At 44.4% G+C, this 24,733-nt stretch overlaps 1 protein-coding gene across 1 annotated transcript in view; it reads left to right on the top strand.

Moving 5' to 3' along the window:
• STPG4 (sperm-tail PG-rich repeat containing 4) overlaps positions 1-19,290 on the top strand; it is a gene marked incomplete at its 5' end in the record, with an annotated part of 278,271 nt that extends 258,981 nt beyond the window's left edge. The window contains 2 exons of the mRNA XM_081155864.1: positions 16,228-16,332; positions 18,950-19,290. Of these exons, the coding sequence (XP_081011990.1) occupies positions 16,228-16,332; positions 18,950-19,066 (222 nt within the window). The 3' untranslated portion in view covers positions 19,067-19,290. The remainder of the gene's footprint in view (positions 1-16,227; positions 16,333-18,949) is intronic.
• Positions 19,291-24,733: the final 5,443 nt, after the last annotated feature.

Raw genomic sequence — 24,733 nt, 5'->3', positions numbered from 1 at the left:
AGGGCTAGTGTTATAGATATGGTTAGGTTTAAGATTGGATCGAGGGTTTGGATTATCTTGAGGGCTAGGGTCAAGGGGATTGTTGGGGTTAAGTTTAGACCTCGGGTTAGTATTATGGCGAGTTCTAGGTTTACGGGAATGTTTTCGGTTGGGATTGGACCTAGCGTTAGTTTTATGTTGATGTTTAGGTTTTAGATGATGATTAGGTTTAGGAATATACCTACGGTGAGTTTTATTGTGAGGGCTAGGTTTGGGCAGATGGTTGGGTTACTATTACACCTAGGGTTAGGGATATTATGAGGGCTAGGTTTATCCAGATGATTAGGGTTAAGATTAGTCATATTGTTAGGCTTATTTTGAGGGCCAGTTTTAGGGCTATGGTTAGGGTTAGGATTAGACGTTGGGTTAAGGTTATGTTGAGGGCTATGTTTAGGGAGATCGTAGGGTTAGGATTAGACCTAGTGTTTGGATTATGTTGTTGGCTAGGGTTACGATGATTATTGGGATTAGGATTAGAACTAGTGTTAGCTTTATGTTGAGGGTTAGGGTTATACAATTGGTTAGGTTTAGGATTAGACCCAGGTTTATGGTTGGGCTTACGGTTCGGTTTAGGAATAGAGTAAGCTTTGTGTTAGGGTTTGAATTAGATCTAGTGTTAGGTTTTGGTTTAGGGTTAAGTTCAGTGGTATTGTTCTTGTTAGGGTTATGTTGTAGGTTTGGTTGGGGTTGAAATTATACCTAGCGTTAGTGTTAGGATTAGGGTTAGGGTTGGGTTATGGTTTGGGTTAGTGTTAGGGTTAGTATTAGGATTAGGTTTAGGGTTAGGGTTAGATTTAGGGTTAGGATTAGGTTAAATGTTAGAATTAACCCTAGTGTTAGGCTTCATGTTAGGATTAGGGTTCGAATTAGGATTAGAATTAATGTTAGGATTACCCCTCGGTGCCTGGTGGCTAAAATTTCTCATCTTTTTTTCTTAAGCTGTTTTGAGCCAATCTCCTCCTCGAGGCACTCAGCGTTCAGCCCTCTCTACCTTTCCATGTCATTGTGCTTCTCATCTTCAAAACTTTGTTAACTCTGTTGGCCATTGTTTCTTTTGTTAGCTTGTGTGTGTGTGTACAGGTGTGTATGTGTGTGGGGAAAAAGAGAGTCATAAGTGCAGTGTACAGCTTTTTTTGGCAACAAACATTCGAGACACTAGTTTTTCCCCACTAGGTGATATTGTATTTTCTTTGAAATACATGCTTTAAATGAATGCCATGAGTTAGTAACGATTTGTTTATACTCTTAGTAAGGACAGATTCAGTTAAAATAATTTATTGATAGTTTAGGTTAGGCATCCTGTTAGATAAGCAGCCTGATATGGGAAATGGCATGAGGCAGTGGATTCTGACAAATTTTGCCCGTGTGCTCATTGCTTTTATGGAGAAGACTTTTGGAGATCCTTATTCTGCCATTTTTGTTGATGTCACCTCCACATTCCATTTTATAAATAAAAGTGATTCATTGATTTGGAACATCTTGTCCTTCAACAAAGTGAAAAGAATACTAAAATGTTCCAAGATAAAGAAATAACCCAGGGCTGTGATTCATGTCTGTCCCAAACATGCGTTCCCAGAGCAGGCTTATGGGTTTGGTTTAGATCCACAAATTTGTAAACTTCAGAGAGCAAACTCCTTTGATGCCAGCAGCAGGAGATGGTGGCATGCAGTGCGAGTGTGGTGAAGAAATGATGCTTGCTAGAATGCTATCTCAAACCTTCTTGAGGTAAAAGCACTATTGCTTAGGCCATTATAGGCCTTTATCTGAAAAACTCATTTGATTGACTTTATCATTCAGGTTAATGGCTCTAAAAATTAAAATCATAGTCACAGAACCGTTAAGGACTCTTAGAAATGGAAGAAATTTTATAGATCTGCTACTACTATTAAGGTCTGCTTTAATGATAATGCATCGAGTGTCTTCTGGTGCCAGGCACAGTGCTCATTGACAGACACATCCTGTTTCATTTAATCCTCACAGCAACTTGATGGGGTAGTATTTATTGTCTGTATTTGATAGGTCAGGAAATGGAAGTTAATTGTCTGAGGTCACACAGTTATTAAGTTGTATAGAATGAGGCAGGATAGTAAGATCCCAGGAAAATTCCTTGACAAGTGGAATGGGGAAACTGAGACAGCTGAACAAACTGGCTGAGCAATTTACAGCCAGATACAGAAGTTCACCTCTTTAGAGATAACATCTAAGCCTCAGCTGTATTTCAGCTCCAGGCCCAGAAAAGCAGCAAAACAAGGTGGGCGACTCCAGGACCAGCTGCAATGACCAGTGACCCCCTGCCCTGGCACTGACCAATCAGTAGAGACCATGAGCCTGAAAAAGAATACCTGGAAAACTGATGAATATTCTGCTGAAACCCTCCCTAGAGCTTCCCTAAGATTCCCACCTGTAAGAGGGAGAGAAAAACCCTCAGGACAAAGGACCCAGTGCCCATCTCCCAGCACGCCCGCTCTCTTGGGAGCACACCCGCACCTTGCTCTTGCTCTCTTTTCCCACAGGTGTGTATCTCCTAAACTCTAAGGGATCCCATGAGACTTGCAACCAGGGGAGCAATGGGCAGCAGCAGCTCGTCCTGAGCTAACCCTCTGAACGTGTCTCCAAGGCCCCTTTTCTCTGACTTCCCAGTGAACTAAAGCAGCTCAGCCTAGGCTCTCCTGTTGCATCTTCTATGCTAAGCCCTTCCTTGTCCAGCTTTAATATATGTACCCTCAAAGTCACCTGGACTCGTCTTGTGAAATCTTTCCCTCACAAAGCCAAGAACCCACACACTACCGGCTGGCCCTAGGCAGACCCACTCAAGGCCAGGTCCCCTGTCCTATAACAGGACCACTGTGCAGCAGGCTGAGAGAGAAACTAATCCACACTAATAAAGTAACTAATGTTTCTTTCCAGAAAGAATGTTTCTATGGAAAAAGGGACTCAAGAACAGTTAGGAAAATATGTATAGCAAAATATGCCAGTGAAAAAACAAGGCACTAATTAATTCCAGGTAAAACAAAACACTGCAAGACAAGAAATCACGTTATGTAACTTGGCTCTGCAAGGTATAACAGTTCTTTAGGAAACATTGGTTAGTGATTTAAAAAGCTACTTTGATTGGATGAGCAGTGGATAGAGCAAGAGAGATATTTCTTATTCCAAGAAGTCATCAATAGAAAATTTCTAAAATATCAACTAAGAAATAACAAAATGAACATACTATTTAGTGATAAGAAAATAATTGCCAGAAGAATAGCCAGGAGTTAAAAATAGTTGTCTTAGGCTCTCTAGAGCCTACTCAAAAATGTGTGCCTAAGACATGTGTATAAAAATTGTTTCTAAGAGTGCTAGTTTTGTAAATGAATCAGTATAGTCTTATTTTAATGAAATACTGTACTGCATATACACTTTTAAAAATAAGAAACAGCCCTGGTTAGTGTGGCTTGGTTGAGTGTCGTCCGATCAACCAACTGAGCTTCAACCAACTGAGCCACATCACCCAGGGCTTGGCATTTTGATTTTTTAAAAAACTTGTAACTCTCGCTTGGCTGGGCATGGCTCAGTGGTTGAGCATTGACCTAGGATCCAGGAGATTGTGGTTCAATTCCCGGTCAGGGCACATGCCAGAGTTTCAGGCTCGATTCCCAGTCAGGGGCGTGCAGGAGGCAGCCGATCGATGATGATTCTCTCATCACTGATGTTTCTATCTCTCTACCTTCCTCCCTCTTCCTTCCTCTCTAAAAATCAGTAAAAATATATTTTAAACAAACAGACAAACAACTTGTAACTCTTTAATTCTTCAGAAGTGTGTTTTATGTATAGTTGCATGACAAGGTCATAGTGTCATTCGAGCCCTATTAGTTAGGACAGGTTGTCTCCTTGTTGGTATACCTGAAACCTGCAATCGCCAGAAATCTGACCTGTGGATTTGGTGCAACATAGTACCACCTAGAGACACTCACCAAGTCACTTTAAACCCTTTTGAGAACGAGCAGGTTATAAAAGATGGATACATGCGGGTCCATTTCTCCTCCTTTCTTTCCATCGCTGTGAAAACCAGCTCATTGAAATTTGTTAATCATTTATGCATAAAATCTCCAGGAGCAGCCTATTAAGAAAGGAGTAAATGACCATGTGAAGAAAGAGCAGATTACTACATGATTTTTTAGTCCTAAAAAGTACATTAACTTTGAATCTGAAAATCCTCTTGGATCTTTCACTTGTTGAAAAAAATGCAGCCTTCTTGTTTGTGTCAGGGATTCAGTTGGTGAATTACATTTTGTCCCCAAAGTGTAGGTGGCTCTCAGCAGAAGCAGTTGGTGAGGGATTTGTCTGGTTGGAAAATGGTTTTTTAATCTTCAGATTACCAGTGTAAGGTTGTATACTTATTAGCTATTTCAGTTGTTGTCGAAATCATAATTATTGATTATGGATCAGCATAATTGTTTTGCCCATAGGAAAGACTGTAAGTATTTTGGGATAGAGGGCCGGAAGACATGTTCTACTGTAAGTAAAAAGGGCCTTTTTACACCTACAGAAAAAAATTGTATTGGAAATGTCTGCCAGCCACCATTTCCTTTTAGCACCTTGATAATGACCAAGCCCCACAAATGCCAAGTCCCAAAGGTCCAATTCCCTCATAGGATTTTTTTTTTTTTTTTTTAGAGGAGAGAGCAAACTAACAAATCCTAGTCATTCTTAGCCAATCAAATTGAACAAAATAAAACTTGTTATTTGTGGATTTTCTTCCTCTAGCCCATCCCTTTAATTAGTCGAATTGCTTTTATAAATGAACCAAATAAATCTCCAGACCTACCAACAAATTGCGTTTGTTCCCTCCTGAATGTTTTTCAAAATGTCAGTATGAAGGATATCAGATATTCTACACAACTTCTTTGAACATATATAGGGACCATTAGTAAGGTTATTTGTTTATTTGTTTGTTTGTTTACTTATTTATTTTTAATCCTTGCCCAGGGATATGTTTTATTGATTTTTAGAACGAGAGGAAAGGGGGAAGAGAGAGAGAGAAACATTGATGTGAGAGAGAAACATCGATTGGTTACCTCCAGTACATGCCCCACCGGGATTGAACCCGCAACCTAGGTATGTGCCCTGACCAGGAATCAAACCCACAACCTTTTTGGCATATGGGACGATGCTCCATCCATCTGAGCCACTGGGCTGGGGCTGTTGATGTTATTTAGAAGAGTAAGGAAGATTTTATTTTTCTAAATCTTTTTTCCCCTCCAATATCTACTTGGCAGTGGACAGTAGAGACTCGGTGCTTTTCTTAACTAATTGCTGGTGGGAGTACATGTATACACTCATGTAATATGTGAAAAGTAGTTTGGCAGTATGTATTGAGCTATAAAAACTGCTTATATTTTCTAGCCCATTAATTCCATTTGGAGAAAATCCTCCTAATTCCATTTGCAGAAATATTCATCTATACAAAGATATCATCAAAGGATTGTTTATAATAACAAGATAGCAACAATCACAATTTAATATCCAATAAAAGGGAAATAATTAAAAAAGAATACTGCATATCCACTTAAAGGGATATTTTACAACCATTGAAACAATTGTTAAAATTATAAAATAGCAGCAAAAGTGTTTGTGATCTAATATGTAATGAAAAAATGCAGGACACAGATTGGTATGTATATTATGATTAAAATAATATAAGAAAAATTATGAGTATAAAAAACAGAAAATGCACCAAAATGCTATTAGTGGCTATGCTGAGGTGCTGTAATTAAGGGTAATTGTTTACTTGGTTTCTGTCTTTTCTGTTTCTTTTATAATTTTTCAATATCTAATTTTTAAAAGTCAAAAAATAGGTAATGTTTGAGGAAAAGAACCATCAAAATGGTCAACATAAAAATATTTTGTTACTTAAATAAAAATAGTGCCACTTACTACTACTTAACTTAGAATCAGTCAGTCACATGATCCAGGGCTTCCAGTGATTTGCTGAACAGATTCTCTAGTTATTATTTCTCATAGTTGTGTATAAGCGAGACATGAGATGTGCACCTCTTTCCTGGCGGTAGGAATAAAATCTTACAATGTCAAACAAAAATGGGTTTCTTTTATTTGATGTCAGAAATATTTTAAGATTTTTCTGTATTTCTTAAAACCTGACAAGCCTATAAAGAATAAGGAAGGGATTAGATAAACAGGAAAGAGTCTGTTCAGACACAAATGAGTGTTATATGATTTGTCTGTTTTAGTCACATTTAATAGTAGAAGCTTGAAAAGGGATAACACATCTGTGGCATATTTTTTGCATTAAAACTAGCATTCTGAAAGAATGCTGAATATTCCAGCTGTTTTTGCATTTAAGGAATTAGTTTAATTAAAAAAGAAGCTGGTAAAGGGAAGCAAAAGCAAAAATAAACAAATGGGACTTTATCAACCTAAAAAGCTTCTGCACAGCGAAGGAAACCATCAAACAAACAAAAGACAACCTACTGAATGGGAAAAGATATTCACAAATGACACATCTGATGAAAGGGTTGATAGCCAAAATATATAAGGAACTCATTCAATTCAATAACAAAAAAATAAACTAGCCAATCAAAAAATGGGCAGAGGACATGAAGAGACATTTCTCCAAAGATGATATACAGATGGCCTTATGAAGAGATGCTCAACATCACTAATCATCAGGGAGTTGCAAATCAAGACCACAGTGAGCCCAGCTGGTGTAGCTCAGCTTTTGAGCATCGACTTATGATCCAGTAGATCACGGTTCGATCCCCGGTCAGGGCACATGCCCAGGTTGTGGGCTCTATGCCCAGTAAGGGGTGTGCAGGAGGCAGCCGATCAATGACTCTCTGATCATTGATGATTCTCTCTCTCTCTCTCCCTTCCTCTCTCTGAAATCAATAAAAATATATTTTGGAAAAAACAAACAAACAAACAAACAAAACTCTCAATGAGATACCACCTCACTCCAGCCAGAATGGCTGTTATCACAAAGTCAACAAATAACTTGTGTTGGCAAGGACGTGGAGAACAGGGAACCCTTGTGCACTGCTGATGGGTCTGCACATTGATGGAGTCACTATGGAAAACAGTAAGGAGATTCCTCAAAAAACTAAAAAGAGATCTAACATATGACCCAAGAATTCCATTTCTGGGTATTTATCTGAAGAAAACAAAAACACTAATTCAAAAAGAGATATGCCCACCTATGTTCATTGCAGCATTATTTATAATAGTCAAGATACGGAATCACCCTAAGTGTCCATCAATAGACGAATGGATGAAGATTTAGTCTATACATACAGGGGAATATTTTGCAGCAATTAAAGAAAGAATGAAATCTTGTCATTTGTGACAACATGGATGGGCCTGAGGGTATTATGCTAAGTGAATAAGTCAGAGTAAGACAAAGGCAGTATGGTTTCACTTACATGTGGAATCTAAGAAACATACAAACCAACAAGACAAAACAAAAAGAGACTCATAAACAGAGATCAAAGGGACGGCTGGCAGAGGGGAGGAGGGGAGGGATGGGTGAAGAAGGGAAGGGGGAATATAGTAAAAAATATTGTGTTCAGTTTGCATGGTGACAGATGATTACTAGAATTAGTGGGGGGACCACGTTGTAAGGTATAAAAGTGTTGAATCACTATATTATATACCTGAAATATTGTATACTAACTATACTTAAAAAGTGAACTACAAAAAGAAACTAAGCTGGTAGTTTAAAATTTCATGAGGAACAGAAAAATAATTAATAAACTTGGTCCTATTGAATAAAGCCAAACACAGATTGAAAGGAATCTGAAAGTTAAGATAATGAAAACAGGTCTCATTCTCAGTGTCTTCAAAGATGAGTTCACTTGTAGGTAACATTTTTGGAAAAATATGACCTTTCAAATGTAGTTACAGATGTACTAGAATTTTTAAGAAAAAGATATTTTGGCAATTTTTTTTTTAAATTTGTGCAACTTTTCTGATGCTATTAACACCAGCAGTCATAGATCCCTGCCTGGCTGTGAGTGTGAGGAATTTCCTGCGTTCCTTCTTATAACAATATCTTGACTGGGAACAGGAAAAAGAATATATTAAGATTTTATTCAGTGGCGAGCTACAGAAACCCATCCCAATTAGCTTAAGCAAAAAATACAAACATAAAGCTGGGGTGGAATTTATTGGTGCACATTGCCTTGGGCACTATTTACCTTTCTCCATTCTTTGGACATGGTTTCTCCATGAGCTGAGCAAGACCACCCCAGCAGCCCCAGGTGCCTAGCCCCCAGAGTGTGGGAAAGCAAGCTCTTCTGCCCTAGCCGGGTTTCTCAGTGGTTAGAGCACCGGCCCTTGGCCTGAAAGGTCTCCTGTTTGTTTCTGGTTAAGGGCACACGTGGACCTCGCTTGCAGGCTCCATTGCTGGTTCCTGCCGGGGCGCATGCAGGAGGCAACCAATTGATGTGTCCCTCTCACATCGATGTCCCCCCACACACACACTTCCACGCTCTCTGAAAAGCAATGGGAAAAAAATCCTAGGGTGCGGATTAAAAAAATAAATAAAAAGAAGCTCTTCTGATTGTCCAGGTGATGGTTGCCCGACCCTGGGCCAATCACTGTGACCAGGAGTAGGGAGTTGCCAGCTTGACTGGAAGTTCCCAGGCAGAAATGCCACCTTAGATTTCTAAGGATGCTCCCAGGGTCATGTGGAAAAGGGAGGATGGGCCAGTAAACACCCGCAGCAATTCTGAAATACCTGGACGTCCCTGGCACATGCATTTGTATACGAGCTACATTTTTGGTGTGGACAGGTTAGTGATCACTCAGTGCTGCCCTACCCACATAGCTCATACCTGGAAAACCCAGACTACCAGTTTCTCTCTCAGTAGAAATAAACAGTACCGAGCTAGACTTCAGAGGCACATTAATTCTTCATTTCGCAAATGTGAAGAATTTTGGCTTCTGACAGATTTGCTTGCACCCCACCAGCCAACATGCATGTCTCCCTTCTTTTTCCTCTGAAGATGTAGACCAATATTTACAGAGTTCTGGAATTTCCGTAGTCAGACCCGCCCTGCCATCTGCCTCCCCCTGAGTTCCCAGAAGCTGCCAGCTTCTCTCTGTGCCCACCTCCACACAGGATTCTACCCTCCTTGGGGGGGGAGGGGGCATCTGTTTTCTTTGTTACTCAATATGGCCCTCCTCTTACACCCATCTCCCCAAATTTGGGGGGATCATTTTTATTATCCCATGTACTAATTTCAGTTCATGTTGCATATTACTTATGTTTTATGTGTATATATAGACATTTGGGGCTACACATTTTGTTTCTGACCCTTTCTCTCTTGAAGTATGATTCATTGAAAGTTGTTAGGATTATTAAGGACAGACAAGGTGCTTATTCTAGGTTCCCTTTAGCTCTATGATTAAAAAAAAAAGCTTAGAACCAAGTACTGACACCTCCTAGCATGGAGAAGCAGGGTGAGTAACTGGCTCTCGCTCCCGCAGCTGAGGTGCTGAGTCATTTGTTTCTAACCCCTCTGAGCCTCACTTGCTCATCTGTTAAATGGAGGTAACAGCATTTCCCTGCACTGTTGCGAGGATCAGATGAGAGCGGGTGTGTGAGCCAGAGATGGCGGCAGGGATGGGGCAGCTCTCCGGCAGCGCCCCGGGCGGGGTGGTGGGGGCCGGGCAGGAGAGGCGCCCGTAGGTCAGCAGCCCTGCCTGCGGAGGAGGCTGCGGAACTCTGCGGCCTTATGGAGATGGAAATGCAGGGGTGACGACTGCCATTTTACATCTGCAGGGAAACTGTCAAACCAGTCACAGTGTTGATACATATGTGAAAACAACACAGCAACTGGAGGGAGACAGCTGAACTTCACGTTCCTGACTATTTTTGACAGCAGCTATGCCCTTTCATTTATGTTTTGTGATGCAGTGCATTTGTCCCTACAAGGTTAAAACGAGCAGCGGCCTCCTCTCTAGGCTTGCCCTGAAGGCCCTGCTGGCTTTGGCACCCTAGCCTCTCCTATGACTGCCTCCCATCAAACTCCTTTCTCTTTGTTCTTTAGGTTTCTGCTCAAAAGTACTTCTTTAAGGGGCTTCTTAGGCCCCTCAAACCAGGTCAGTTTACCCCCTTACATGCTCTCCCCTAGCACTGTATGTGTTCCTTTGTGTTATTTTCCAGCATATTTTTTAGTAAGGTATATATTTCCTATTAGAATGTAAGTCCCACGAGAGTGGGAAACATGTATATCTTTTCAATTAAGACTGAGTTCTGCCCGGCCGGGCGTGGCTCAGGGGTTGAGCGTCAACCTAGGATCCAGGTGATTGGGGCTCAATTCCCGGTCAGGGCACATGCCCAGGTTGTGGTCTGTAGCCAATCAATGATTCTCTCATCATTGATGTTTCTCTCTCTCTCTCCCCCTCTCCTTTCCTCTCTGTGAAATCAATAAAAATATATTTTTAAAAAAAAAAAAAGACTGAGTTCTGCTGCCAGTAACAAAGACCCCAAATAACTATTTTAAACATGATAGGAAAATATTTTTCTCTTGTACAAAGGTGGTTCAGGGATGGTGTGGCAAATCCACAACATCAGATTTCTGTGTGCTGCTCTGCTAAGCATGACTTCCATTCTTATGGTCCCTCAGAGCCAAGAACATGGGACAAGCTAGCAGGCAGGAGGGCGGGGGAGATGGACAAACTGCCCTCTCCTTAAGGATGCTCCTTGGAATTTGCATACACATCTTCCACCTCCATCCTATTGGCCAGAAATTAGCCATGTGGTCACACCTAGCTGAAAGGGAGGCTGGGAAATTTAATTTTTATTCTGGGTAGACATGTGCGCAGTTAAAAATTGTTCTAATACCAAGGATTAGGAGAAAGGATATTGGGAGACAATTATACACTGCTGTATTCCCAATTCCCAGCACACTGTGTGGCACACTGTGTATATTAGTTGAATGAAGAAATGAGTTGAACACTTTGTGTATTTATTTGCCAGGGCTGCTGTAACAAAGTACTACAAACTGAGTGGCTTGACAACAGAAATATATTGTCTCACAGTTCCAGAGTCTAGAAGTCAAGATCAAGGTGTCGGCCTTGTTGGTTCCTTCTATTCCCCTCCCCTCTCATAATTTCCAGGGCTTTGCTGGCAATCTTCAACAATATCTCTGCCTTTGTCTTCACATGGAGGGAAATTACCCCTATGTACGTGCCTCTGAGTCCAAAATTTCCCTTGTTATAAAGGATACACTTCATACTTTCATACTGGATTAGGGCCCATCCTAATGACCTCATCTTCACTAATTACACCTGGAATGACCCTATTGCCATTGCCCTGAGATTACATTCTCAGGTACTAGGAATTCAAAAGTCACAGAACTTATGAATTTGGGGAGGACAACTAATATTCAACAGAACAAAAATTCGTAGCATTTATGAATTTTGGAAGGACATAATTCAACACATACAAACTTGGGATCATTTCATCTATTCTTTTTTTTTTTTTTTAAATATCTTGATTGACTTCAGAGAGAGGAAGGGAGAGGGGGAGAGATAGAAACATCAATGATGAGAGTCATTGATCAGCTGCCTCCTGCATGCCTTGCACTGGGGATCGAGCCCACAACCCGGGTATGTGCCCTGACCAGGAATCGAACCACGATCTCCTGGATCCTAGGTTGATGCTCAACCACTGAGCCATGCTGTCTGGGCTCATCTATTCTCTTGATTCATCTACACAGTCTTTCAGAGGCATCTGGAGCCTTTTCATTGCTGAGCAGTGCTGTGTAGGTGAGCCATTTCCACCCTCTCAGCCCCAAAGGAGTGTGTTGGGAGGAGGAGTCTGGCAGGGTTTACCAAAGGCCTATAATGGTAATGAGCCTTATTGTCCATAAGCATTTGTAACCAAATAAATCAAGCTTCTTCATGTTATGACAGGAACCCAGGGGCACACCAGAAAAGTCAGAGGGGCCTACACATTGGAGTCCTTTGCAGTGAGTGGAAAGCTCCTATCCTTGGTAATATCCTGTGGCCCACTGAGGTCACACTAAGCTAGCACACTCCAGCTACACAAGGACCTGGTTTAGAATCTTGGAACCAGGCAGCTAGCTCAGCCCCCAGTCAGCACCATTCCAGCTCCTCATACCTTCACTGATTCTTTTGGGGTGTTTTTATTTGGTTTTGCCTGTGTCCCTCACTGGACTCTAAACTCTGACCTTGAAGATAGCGTTTTATTCATCTGTGTAATCTCTACAGCTCCCATTGGTTAAAGTTGCCCTCGAGTAAAAACTCAATTAAATAAGACTTTTTAAAGGGAAGAGAAAGATATTCTCATCTTGTCAGGAGGGTTGAGATATAATCATGCCCCAAAGCAGAAGAATGGGCACTATATAAAAGGGTTCCTGTAGTTTCCTTTGGCAGCAGACTCTAGGAAGGTGACAGTTCTGTTTTCCTTGGCACCAAATGTCAATGGTCTTTGAAAGGCTTAGTTTCAAGAAACCCAGGGTTGCCAAAGCATGGCCCTGACAATAGCAAGGTTTAAGAAATGACCCATTCAATTTATGCAAGAGGTGCTTAGTACTGCTTGATGAGCCTGAATGTTGCCCTTCACCCATGAATTGCACATAATGTGGACCAGAGCTCTGGGTCACATCCAGTGATCCCCAGTAAACGAGGGAGCAGAGTCCCCCACCTCAAGGCAGACTCGGCACAGTTCAAGTCCTTCTTGTTTTAAACACCTTCCTGTTGACTGAGGTCCATTTCCTGACATACATTCAGAGCCATCCTGGACAGTGTCCCCTTCCCTCCATTCCTGCTCTGCCCACTCATGTGTCCTCGATGGGGCATAAGCCAGGACTCTGCGGGAAATGTTTCCCACCCATTGCAGGACCCTGGCAAGATCATTACTTTTCATTTAGAACAGCATTCCTGTGGTCTTTGGAATATGAACTTGGGCCTGTATCCACTTCCCTAATGTTCCCACTTAAAGATTTCATCTGACATGTGTGACAAATAGCACTCAGTCATTTCTTTCTGCCCCAAGTCCTAGTCTTTTTTATCCAAGTGACTAGGCCCCATGCAGGGAGGCTGCTGGATGACACAGGCAGACATCAGTGCTTCGCTAGGCCTGCCACCTGGACTCCCAAGGAGCTCATGACTTGGAAGCTTAGAAATGAAAGCCACGTTAGGCTTGGTGGGAAAGGGTGCAGGTGGTGGCATTTCTTGGCCATCCTGTGGACAGCTGGGCTGTCACAGGCATGCAGTCAATGGTAACACACTCAGCAGCAGCTTTCGCTCCAGCTACCAATCTGGCTTGAGAGCACTGTGCTTGTTATGGCCAAAGCGAGGGGACATTGCGCAAACTGTTCCTCCCCGATTGCCTCTGTTTTCTACGCCTTTGTTTTTGTGGTGGCTCAGGCTTCTTCAGTGGGAGTGCAGAGGTCACTCCATACAGAAAGTAGTCTCTGTCCCACATGTGCATTGGTTTGAAAACATTACTGTTTTTAGCTTTCTGCCATGAGTTGTAAAATTAGGAGGTGCATCCACTCCTTGATGATCAGACTTGTGCTTGGCTGTGATAACAGGCTCCATTCACGGTGGAGTAATTGAGAAATGGAGCCCTAATTACACGGCAGGGCCTGCACTTGGGCGCTTGTCCTGCCAAATCCCTTGGCTAATTTGTGGTCCAACCTCACCTATTATAAGGCTCTTACAAGATACCTTTTCCTGTTCTCACCTTCTGTTAATTTAACCCTTGTTTCTCCTCTCTCCCTTTCTCTTAAACTTCTTTTCCATATCCATTTATCTATACATTAAGTATAATTGTTTTTCATATTTTAAGAGCACTCAAGTCCATTGTAGAAAAATTAGGAAGCGCTGATAAGGAAATTAAAAATAAAAATGTTTCTTTTTACTCAACATGCCACCACCTGGAGAAAACAACTATCCGTGAGCATTCCATCCCCAGTTTTTTTCAAGCACATTTTTTTAAGCTTTTATTTTTCACTTCACAATATTTGGGAATAGCTTTTATGTCTATAAAAATTCATCGACCCTGGACGGCTGGATGAAGGAATCACAATTTGTTCAACCAGACACAGGTCCTTGGTCATTTGGTTTATTTCTCATTTCCAACCTTTAGAAACGATGTTATAGCGAATGTCTTTGTGGCCAAAAATTTGCCACATTCTCAGTTGTTTCCTTAGGGTGAGTTCCTAAAAGCGGAATTGCTGAGTCAAAATAATAAATATACATTGTCTTTAACTTTGTATTATAAGGATGTAAAAAATATACACCACATGGACAGAATGCTGTATCCAACCCATGTGCCCATTCAACAGGGACCAGCTCCTGGCTTCTCTCTACCTCCACCCGCTTCCCCTAGTGCCTGCATTATTTAGAAACAGCCAAGACGTCATGCCAGAAAGACTCATTTTTGTCAAATAGCACAGGTATTTGAAAATGGGAGAAGGAAAAAAGTGGATTACTAGAAAACAAAATAAAATAAAAGGCTAACATCTTGTGTACATTGTCTGCTATGGTGTTTTGAACACTTCCATTCTCCCTGCCTTCTCTGGGCTCAGGACTCGTTTGTCTTCTGGATTTCTGCAACAATCTTGTCACTAGTCTCTTTCTCCTTTCTCTATTTGGATGTTTTTAAGTTATTTCAGAGTTTCCTAAACTGTACTCCAGAAAGGCTAATCAAATTTATACTTCCACCAGAAAGAATCATACAAGAGTGTCCATGCTATGCTGGTGGTTAAAGTTTTGTTTTCCCCTCCCTCCTCCTTCCCTCCCTTCCTTTTTTCCTTCTTTCTTTTTACCTTTGTTAATTTTCTAGGGTGAGTTCCTTAGGGACATCTGTAATATTTTAAACAAAAATAAAATTAAGAAGAAAAAGAACCACCAAAAAAGAACCTTATTGTTGCTTTAATGAAAACTTATTTGGTTATTAATAAGGTTAAAGCCTCCTACTCATTTCCTCACTGAACAATTGTATTTCCTCCTTGTGAATTTATGTTTGTCTTTTTAAAAATTGTGTTCATTTTTGTTAATCCCATAGCATTGTACTTATGTCAGGGAATTGCTGTGAATACTTATTTGTACTAAGATAACATATATTACAGTTATATGAAAGAATAAGTGTGTCTTAGAAAGCTAACAGCTCAGAACAGCAGGTGACTCTTAACAGTCAGACAAGTATGGAGTGAGGCATGCCAGTGTGGGGAGGGGCTCAGGCAGGAGCAAAGGGGGACTTTTTTTTCTTCTTAATTTTATTTTTGTTTAAAATATTACAGATGTCCCTTTTTCTCCCCAATGACCCATTCCACCCCATCCCATCCCCCTCCCCAATCCCCCTCCCCACCATCCTCCATGTCCTTGGGTTGTGCATATTTGCATATAAATTCTTTGGTTACTCTCTCCCCCTCCACCCACCCACCCTCCTCCATCCCTCTGACATTCATCAGTCTGATATGTGCTTCCACGTCATTGAATCTATTCTGTTCATCAGTTTATTAAGTTCTTTAGATTCCACGTATAAGCGAGATCATGTGATGTTTGTCTTTCTCTGCCTGGCTTATTTCACTTAGCATAATTTTTTCCAGGTCCCTCCATACTGTCCCAAAGGGTACGAGATCCTTCTTCTTTACAGCTGCGTAGTATTCCCTGGTGTGAATGTCCCACAGCTTTTTATCCACTCATCTACTGACGGGCACTTGGGCTGTTTCCAGATCTTAGCTATTGTAAACTCTGCTACTATGAACATTGGGGTGCACATATTCTTTCTGATTAGAGTTTCAGGATTCTTAGGATATATTCCTAGAAGTGGGATCACTGGGTCAAAAGGCAGCTCCATTTTTAATTTTTTGAGGAACCTCCATACTGTTTTCCATAGTGGTTGTACCAGTCTGCATTCCCACCAGCAGTGTACTAGGGTTCCCAAAAGGGGACTTTTACAGTCACTCAACCCCTAGTCTTCACAGTCATCCACCAGGCAGGTAAAGTAGATAAAGCAGGTATTTTCCCCATTTCACAATGACTTGTGCCAGGGCACACATGAATAAGATCTTCCAAGCCCTAATCCAGTTTTTCTACTACCATATTGCATGATTTGCATGTTTAGTTGTAGAAGGCAAATAAAGCATTAAAATATATAAAATATTAGTAATTATGAAACACTTTTAAAAACATTTTTTTCTATAGCATGAAGGTCCAGGCCCAGGTCATTATGACTTGAAAATACCTTCAGCAAGTTCCGTTACTTCTTGTTTTCGATCCCGAGTTCCTCGATTCTTGCCTGCCTGTTCAGTAAGTATTCTACAGGACAGATTTGGTGGTAGGTTTTGTGGCTGTGTGTTGGGGGGCGGTGGGCTGTGGAGGTGGGATGGGGAGTATTATATGCAATTCTAGTATATATATGTTTACATATATGTGTATACACACACACACACACACACACACACACATATATATAATTGCTTGTCAAGGTAGCAGAGTCTAGAGCTCAAATACCTGGTAAGCCCTTGGCCGGGTTCAGGTACAGGTGACTCCTGAAGACTGCAGCTGAATTATAGGTCCAGGTGAGAACAGCCAGCACAGTGATTAGCCGCCCATGCTATGGCCTGGATGCTTGTGGGGAAACACCTTTAATGAATTGAGGCAAGCGGTGAACAGTGGCTGCCCCCATCCATCCAGAATTGCCTTTCTTTGTATGTGTGGCTTCTGAGAGCAAAAAGTGAGAGCAGAAACATTATCATTGAATCGAAGGAGACCACAAAGTCATGAGCAATCATCCTGCCCTTAAGAACTCAGGACAGGGAAGGGGCTCAGTCCACAGAGAGATATAAACAAGGTAGAATCTGGGAGTGTGGGAGAGCCTCAAAGGCCTAGGGAAGGCCAAGAAAGATCTCAAAGGCAGAACACGGAGTGTATTAACAGTGGCTTTTTAAAAAAATGCTAAAAGACAGTTTTAATTCCCATGGCTTTGGTATTTCCAGCCTGCACCCCAGTCTGAAAGTCCCTCAGACTTGCTGATATATAGCCTTATTTGAGATGGCTGGGAGACAGAAATACAAATTCTGCCCATAGGGAAAAGGCCCGCCCTGGAGGATGAAGGAAGGTGGGCAAAGCTGGGCAGTGGGTGACCTGCTGTCTGGGCTCCCAGGTCACCTCTCCAGCCCTACCTGTGGTGTCCCAGGCCCTTGCCTGCAGGATCTTGTTCCAGAGCTGCCAGCTGCAGTGTGGGGTAGTGTGGTGTTTGTCTGGAGGTATGCATACTGGGGAGTTCTAGCCAGTAAAATTAAAAACAGCCTGACAACAGGAGTTGGTGGATCCTTTAATCGGCTCCTCATACCCTAATAGCATCACCATGATCCAGACAGAGACTTTTGTCAGAGATCACAGGGCTGAGCATCCTCAGGAAGTTAGAGTCATGCTAACCAAAGTCCCAGGAAACTGCTGGTGTTCGGGGCTGCTGCTCTGTGGAGTGTCTCCCCTTATAGAGAAAACTTCATGGAAGCCGAGGACAACCAGAAGTTTGCTTGGTGACAGTGAAATCAGGACTGGGGGGTGGAGCCAGATGTTCTCAAGGTCTGAGAACCATAATAGGTAGCCTCCTGAGGGGTGGTCTTAGGGGTGGGGTACAGGCCCACAAACCTATTCAGGGGGCCGGTCTTTCAGGACTCCTCACACAAGCTGCTTCCTCATTAATAGCACTAATAAAGGCTTCAGCTTTTTTGACACCGGCCAGGCCTTGATGAGATTTCCAGGCTGCTCCTCTGCTTTTGGCAAAGGAAACATCCTGTCATTTAAAGAGGCTTCTGCAGTCAGCTGACCTCATCCACGCTGGGCTGACTCTCGGTCCCACTCTCAGGGTAATCCAATTTCCACTCTCACTGTCTCCTGAAAAGAAAACAAGCTGCAAGCAAGGAAGGAAATGACAAGAAGGTGATAACAGGGACTTATACTAGCAGTCGTAGCTAGCGTGTAGAGTGCCTGTCTTCCTGTGAGCCTCAGAACCTCATTTGATGGGGGAAGTATGGGAAGCCCATGGCCCAAGGTCACACCGAGCCATTGAGGGTGAGACTAGGACCTGAACCCAGGCCTATCTGACAATAAAATTCTTCCCTTAACCACACACACAGACCCTGGTGTCTCTCCAATAACCCAAGATAAAATTCCTTTGGGTTTTAAGAATATGTGTGTGCAGCCCAGCCTGGAAAACATTGACCTTAGAAATCCAAGTCTTAGTCTATGAAAATGACAGTCATTTGCATTTTATCACTACAGGACAGAAGCTTTATTTTAACAATTGGGACAATAATTTTTTAAAGAATTTCATCAAAATGAAAACATGATTTTTAAAAAGTAGAACTCGTCGATCCCTTGAGAATACTTCTGACCCTGGGGTCCGTGGACTGTGGCAGAGAAACGCTTACTGCGTGCATGCTGGGTCAATGATAGAAACCCACAAGTTTGGGCTTTTGCAGTCAACCACTGTGGTTCAGAATCCATTCTCTCTAACCTCTTACCACGAGACTAAGATTCACTAGAGCGGACGACAATGACATTCCCAGGAACAAATTGCCCTGTGGGGAAAAGTGTGCAGGTGGCATGTGAGCTGCCATCCCCTTGAGGTGCAGGTGGCACGTGAGCTGCCATCGCCACAGGTCTAGGTCATTGCTTGCTTGTCCTCTGTCTCTCAATACCTCTGCAGCCTTGGGGAGAGGGGCTGACAGGAGCAGGTCTGAGCTCCAAGGACACGCGTCAGTGCAAGGGTGCCCCAGGCCTCAGCCAAAGCCAGTGTGGCCCTTGTCTCCCTCCATGGGGACTTGCCAGTCACACCTGAGCCAGCAGCCAGCCTCAGTGGGCTCCAGGGTTTGGGGATCAAGCTCTCATCAGTTCCCGTTTTCCGTTCTGTTTTCAGAAAACTCCGGGCCCAGGAGCGTACGCATCTTCAGCACAATTCCCCAAGCAGCCCCGGACCATAGCCAAAATGGGGAGAGAGCACAGCCTTTTCTTCAACAACACAATTGGCTTTTAAAATGAAGCCATCCTGGCCCTAAGCTGCTTTGTTTTAGCAAGTTATTATGTTTGGAAAACTATTCTGTCTACTCTTAGGAGGGTTTGAGCACAGAACCTAATAGATTGCCCAGAGTGACCATCTAGCCTGCTTACCTGGACTAGTCCCAGCATAATTTCCAGTTCACTCTCGAAGTGTCCTAATTTAAACAATAAATTTTATGCTCAATCTGCTGTCAAAAGGTGTTTTCCTGGAGAATTTCCCTGGGCTGCCCTTGCAGCAGCTCAGACAAGCCCAGTGTGTCCAGGCTGTGCTCTGTGCGGGCCTTGGGCTCTCTGGCTGGGTCTCAACTGTACTAGGGTTGTAATACCTCACGGCCTCGAGGAGACTTCCTTGTGAGTGGGGGGTGCGCGTTTAACCAAGGCCAAGCTGAGCTTGCCGGGATCCCAACAGGTGGTTCTTTCTCTCTCTCAACTCCTTGAAAAGAACAATATTTATTCAACCCAATGAGTATCTGTGGTTTCAAGTCAACAAAAATGTTTTGAGTATCTGCTCTGTGCCAGGTGCTGTGTTGGGACTGGGGAGTGGGGGCCTAAAAGAAAGATGATTGACGCATGTGACTGAGTTTGACGAGGGTTGTAGGGGAGATGAGGCCAGGAGGGTAGTTTGGGGTAGTCCTTGGCTCAAGGGAGGCTTGAAAGCTGTGCCAAGCAGCTCTTTCTGGTGTTGGAAACCCAGGGACTGCCCTCATGCAGATGGAGTTTCAAGGGGGAAGACAGGCCCTCATCTCTGGAAGCTGTAAAATCACTGCACCCGGTGCCCAGAGGAGCAATTTCGACAATGAAGGCTGCAGGCGGTCAGAGCAGGGACAAGGCAGTGTGCAGGAGGGAAGCCTGGCGGGCACCCAAGGACCAAGAGGCTGAGGCAGAGAGGAGAGGGGAGATCACGGGCAAAGAACCCTGTTTGGACAAAAGGCAAGAATAAACATTTGCTGGAGGGGAACAGGGAGCCTAGCCTGGCTCAAATAGAGTGGAGGGTGGGAGGCAGGTGGGAGGGGAATTGCGTGAGGCTCCGTCAGAAGGCTGGGACCGCGTGCAGCCACTTGTGCCACAAAGTCCTGCTCGATGGGCTGCACTAGACAGATGCTGAGCATGGCAGCTGGTGTCTCACAAATGGTGAGGAGATTCCAGAGTCATTAATAAATAAGTGGAACTTTTAAAGATGCTTTTACGGTATTTTGTTTTATTTTAAAAGAAGAAAAATCCCACCTCTCTTCTCTAGAATATAAGCCCTTATAAAATAGGTACTGGGGGCAAGGAAGGGAGGGCCACCATCTCACTGAATTTATTCGCATTTCACGTTTGCGGGAAGAACCTCTCTGCGTGGCATTCCTTCAGGGCCCAAAACAGCCCCTTGGAAGATGAGAGCGATTTCTCAGGGCGCAGGCTCCTGTCCCGTTTTGATCTGAAGATGGCTGCAGGCAGATAGTTCCACATTTTATTTCCAAGTGGGTCACAGTCCCCACAGGCTGGCGGTGCTGCTGGAGGGTGTCTTCTCCAGGTTGCACCTGGTGCTCAGGGAAGTGTTTCTGAGAGCTCTGGGTGGAAGCCAGGGGAACCCTTCACAGCAACAGGGGAGGAGGGAGCTGGTGGTGTCAGCACGTAAGGGTATCTCCCGACAAGTGTGAACCACTTCTCTCTCCGTCTCCCTCTTCCTCTCACTCAGGCCTCCTCCCTGAGAGGCTGACTTCAAGGCCTCTTTATGTACAGAATCTAATGTAGCCACCTCAGCCTCTCCTCGCGTCGTTTCCTGAGCCAACGCCCTAAAAGGATGCAATCAGCCCCTTTTGGTTCCAGTATCCAGTTCCCAGGAGACAGAATCCAGTTGCCCCGCTTGAGTCAGGGGTCCACCCCTGGGCCCTTCGGCTGTGACAAGGCTGCAGGGGCACAGCAGTGTGGGTGTGTAAGTGGGTGGAGGGGAGCTCCCCGGTGTCCCAGGAGAGAATGAAGACCCACGCAGAATAAGAAGGGAGGGTCTGCCTGCCTGCAGAGACTTCACCTGGAGGCGAGGCTGCTGGAGAACATCCTGCAGGGCCGTCTAGACACCCTGGTGTTTTGGGTCCATTTCCTAGCGCGCCTTTGGCTCCCATGATGTCTTTCTGGAGCTGAGTGTGGGTGTGGGCACCTCAGCCCTGTCTTCCTTACTATACTAGTCTTGCCATCTGGTTATAATACAGCCCCCCTCCTCTGTGATTCGGGTGCTGTGTCAGAGACCCTGCCCTAGGTATTAGCTGAGGTGCTGGCAAGATCTAGGTGGTGAGGAGAGAATGTTTTACTTCCTCTTTGGCATATTCTAATATTTTTATAGTATTTTATACGGTTAGGGAGGGGCTTTCCCAAAGAGACCAGAGGGATTCTGGATGGCTCTTTTTCCCCACGAGCTTAAACTTGAGACACTCCTCTGTCTTTTCCTAGATGGAGAGACTGGCAGACCTGGGTCAAACTTCAGCTTGAGGGCTGAGATTGAGATATTAACACCTGGTGGCCAGGGCTCTTACGAACACCAAATGACACATCCAAAGGGCTCAGAAAAGTCTAGAGTGGATGAAGAGACTTCTGCCTGTATCCTAAGTCCCGAGAGGCCTTCCCTGCAGGACCCCTACTCCCTCCTCACTGGATGCTGTGACACTGGCTTCTCAAGGTCCCTGCCCTGGCTTCTCTGAGTATCGCTCTGTTCCTTTCCCCTCCACCCCCACCCCAACTGCCCTCTGAATTTGGCTTCAACCAAAGGGATTGGCTCTTCTTGGCAGCAAATGTCTTCTGCTGTTTCCATGTGAAATTCCCTCTCCATTAAATCAGAGCATGTCAAATGTCACAGCGCTGATGGGGACAGCCTGTCTTCCTCCCCCTTCTCCTCCCCTCCTTCCTTACCCCCCACCCACCCACTGCCTTCTGGACCTGCAGGTGACACCTTCCAGCCTCAGAGGCTGAGGGCCACAGGCTGCTTAGGTGACTGGCCCTGCCTCCAGCGTCATCTCTCACCTGCTTGCTGCCACCTACCTCGAAGCAGCACAGAGCTGCCAGGACTCAGGTCCCCCATCCTAGGACTGCTTTGAAAGCCCTATTTTCTTGAAAACCCAGTTTGAAATCTACAAGTTCGGAATCAGTGGTTCTAAGCTGCATTTTAGAATCCCTTGGGGAGACTTTAAAATTCTTGGTGCTGTCCGCTCCCAAACAGATCACATCAGACTCTCTGGGGGTAGGACTCAGGCCCAGTATTTTTTTTAAAGCTCACCCCCCTTCCCCACCCCAATTGATTCCAATGAGTGGCCAAAGTTGAGAAATACCACTGAGATGGCGTGAAGGGACCAAGCACCAGTAACTCTGGGCAAGTTCTCTCAACACTAAAGGTTTAAGAAGACAGGGCCCTTCCCCTAGAAGTCCCTCTCCAGGTATGAAGAAAAGATGGGCCCATGTTAGCATCCGGCTGAGTCCAAAGGGAAAAGTATAGCACGGGGCCAGTTTGGGTGAAGCCAGTACCCGGGGCGGTACCAGACAGCGGTTGTTCTTAGTAGAAAGGACAGCAGGGGCCTGAACCCAGGCACCTCTTACCAGCCTCTGGCTGGGCTCCTCACAGGCCTTTGGTTTTGGCTAAAGGCATGGCTGCAGGCTTGCGAAGCCTGCCAGGCCCAAGTGGGGTAGGGGTTGGGCTCTGGATTTAGGGCTGCAGGGGCTGGCCATGGTCCCTGCCTTCCTTTTCTGAAGTCCCAGAGCTCAGAGGTCCTGCATGGTAACAGGGCCATCAAGGACAAAGGAAATTGCTGGAGCTTCCTTTATTCAATGGGGCTAGAGGGGACGCTTGAGAACATGCCAGGCAGGGCCATATCTGCTTAGGCTTCTAATCCCCAACCCCTCCTGGGCCGGGCATGGGAGCTGGACTGCAGAGTACCCCTGAGCCCATGTGCCCAATTCTGTGCCTTTAAACCATCTGTATCAGTTTCCTGTGGCTGCTATAACAAATTACTCCTGACTTTGTCACTTAAAACAATACAAATTTATTCTCTTACAGTTCTGGAGAGCAGAAGTTTCCAAAGCAGTCTCACTGGGCTTAAGTCAAGGTGTTGGCAGGGGGTTCTGGAGGTTCCAGGGCAGAATCCGTTTCCTTGTCTTTTTTAGCTCCTAGAGACCACCTTTCGTTTCCTCAGATCATTCCAAATTGCTCCCATTACATCTGGTCCTGACTCTAACCCTCCTGTCTTCCTCTTTTAAGGATCTTTGTGGTTATAAGGGCTCACCTGGATAATCCAGATAGTTTCTCCAAGGTCCTCATGTTTGCCAAATGCCTTTACCGTGAAGAGAACATATTCACAGGTTCTGGGAATTAGGGCACAGGCACCTTTGGAGGGGCATTATTCAGTCTTCCACACCATCTATCTAACCTGTAGCTGGGATGGGGAGTGAGGCATTCTTCTGCTTTAAATATTGCCCTCCTGTGGCCCTAGGTATGCTCCAAGTATCCTTCCCAGGCCTATCTAGACTGGTTGGGTGCCTCTCATCTGTGCTCCAGCCGTCCCCAGATCCTTGCCTGAGGCCAGGTTGGGTTGTGGGCTCTGGGATCACAGTGGGTTGCCACCAAGAGCTGGTAGCATGGGCTGGGGGAGGTTTACTTAGCTGGCTGTTTCCCAAACAAGGCCAAGAAATATTTGCATGGTGACAACATCTGAATGCCCGGGTGAGGGGTACAAATGCAACAATGAGCACTTTGGTACCAGAAAGGAGGCTGGGTGGTGGTGGCTGAAATTCCATTCATATTTGTGCCTGCAGATAAACACTATTAATACTGAAGGGCTGTGTCCTGGACAGTAGTGGGTGGGCTGGAGGTCCATGAGGGTGACAGTGCAACGCAAGTCTTCTCCCCAGACTCTAGCCCTTGTTCTGGCACAATGGGTTGGACGCAGGGCAGGCTCCCTCCTTCTCCAGGGAGGGTTTATGTGTGAACAAGGGCTCTGAAGACCTGGGGGTCGGGAAATGTCTCCACCCCTTCCTGACTTTTCAACATCTGACCAACTCGAGGTCAGCTCAGCTCAGCACAGCACAGCTCAGCACAGCACAGCACAGCACAGCACAGCACAGCACAGCACAGCACAGCACTCATATTGAATAGGAAGGCCTTCCTTCTCCCTCCTTCCATTCTCTTTTTTGAAGGATATACCTTCTAGAACTTTCTCCCAGGCTGGTAGATAATATAACATCACCTATGGCCTTTCTCACCCCAAGGGATCATGAGCTGGGGGTGAGGGTGTGTGACAAGTAATCTGATACTAATTGTTATATCACTAAAGATTGCGAATGTGTTTCCTTAAAAGAAAGCATCACAGCAAGAGAGAAGCTGGACACCTAAAGACAGACCCTCCTTCACTAGTATAGTAAAACCTCAACGGAGAACAGAACTGAGGGACAGGGAGGCCAAGGGAGCAGGACGCTCAGTCTTGGCAGTCCCAAGTTCCAGGGAAAGCCTCAAAGGCAGCTGTCTTCAAAGTGGGTGGGTGCAGCCTTGGGGGTGCACCAGATGATCCCTTGGGGTACAAGAAATAGAACTCCTGCAAAAATCTGTCATCCTTCAAAATGTTAATGCACTTTATAATGGATGTAGTGTGTTGTTAAGTAGCATAACCTACATATTAGGCGT

This window comes from Miniopterus schreibersii, assembly GCF_964146895.1.
Source record: "Miniopterus schreibersii genome assembly, chromosome: 13".
Lineage (NCBI taxonomy): Eukaryota > Metazoa > Chordata > Mammalia > Chiroptera > Miniopteridae > Miniopterus > Miniopterus schreibersii.
This window is presented reverse-complemented; position numbering and strand designations above follow the sequence as displayed.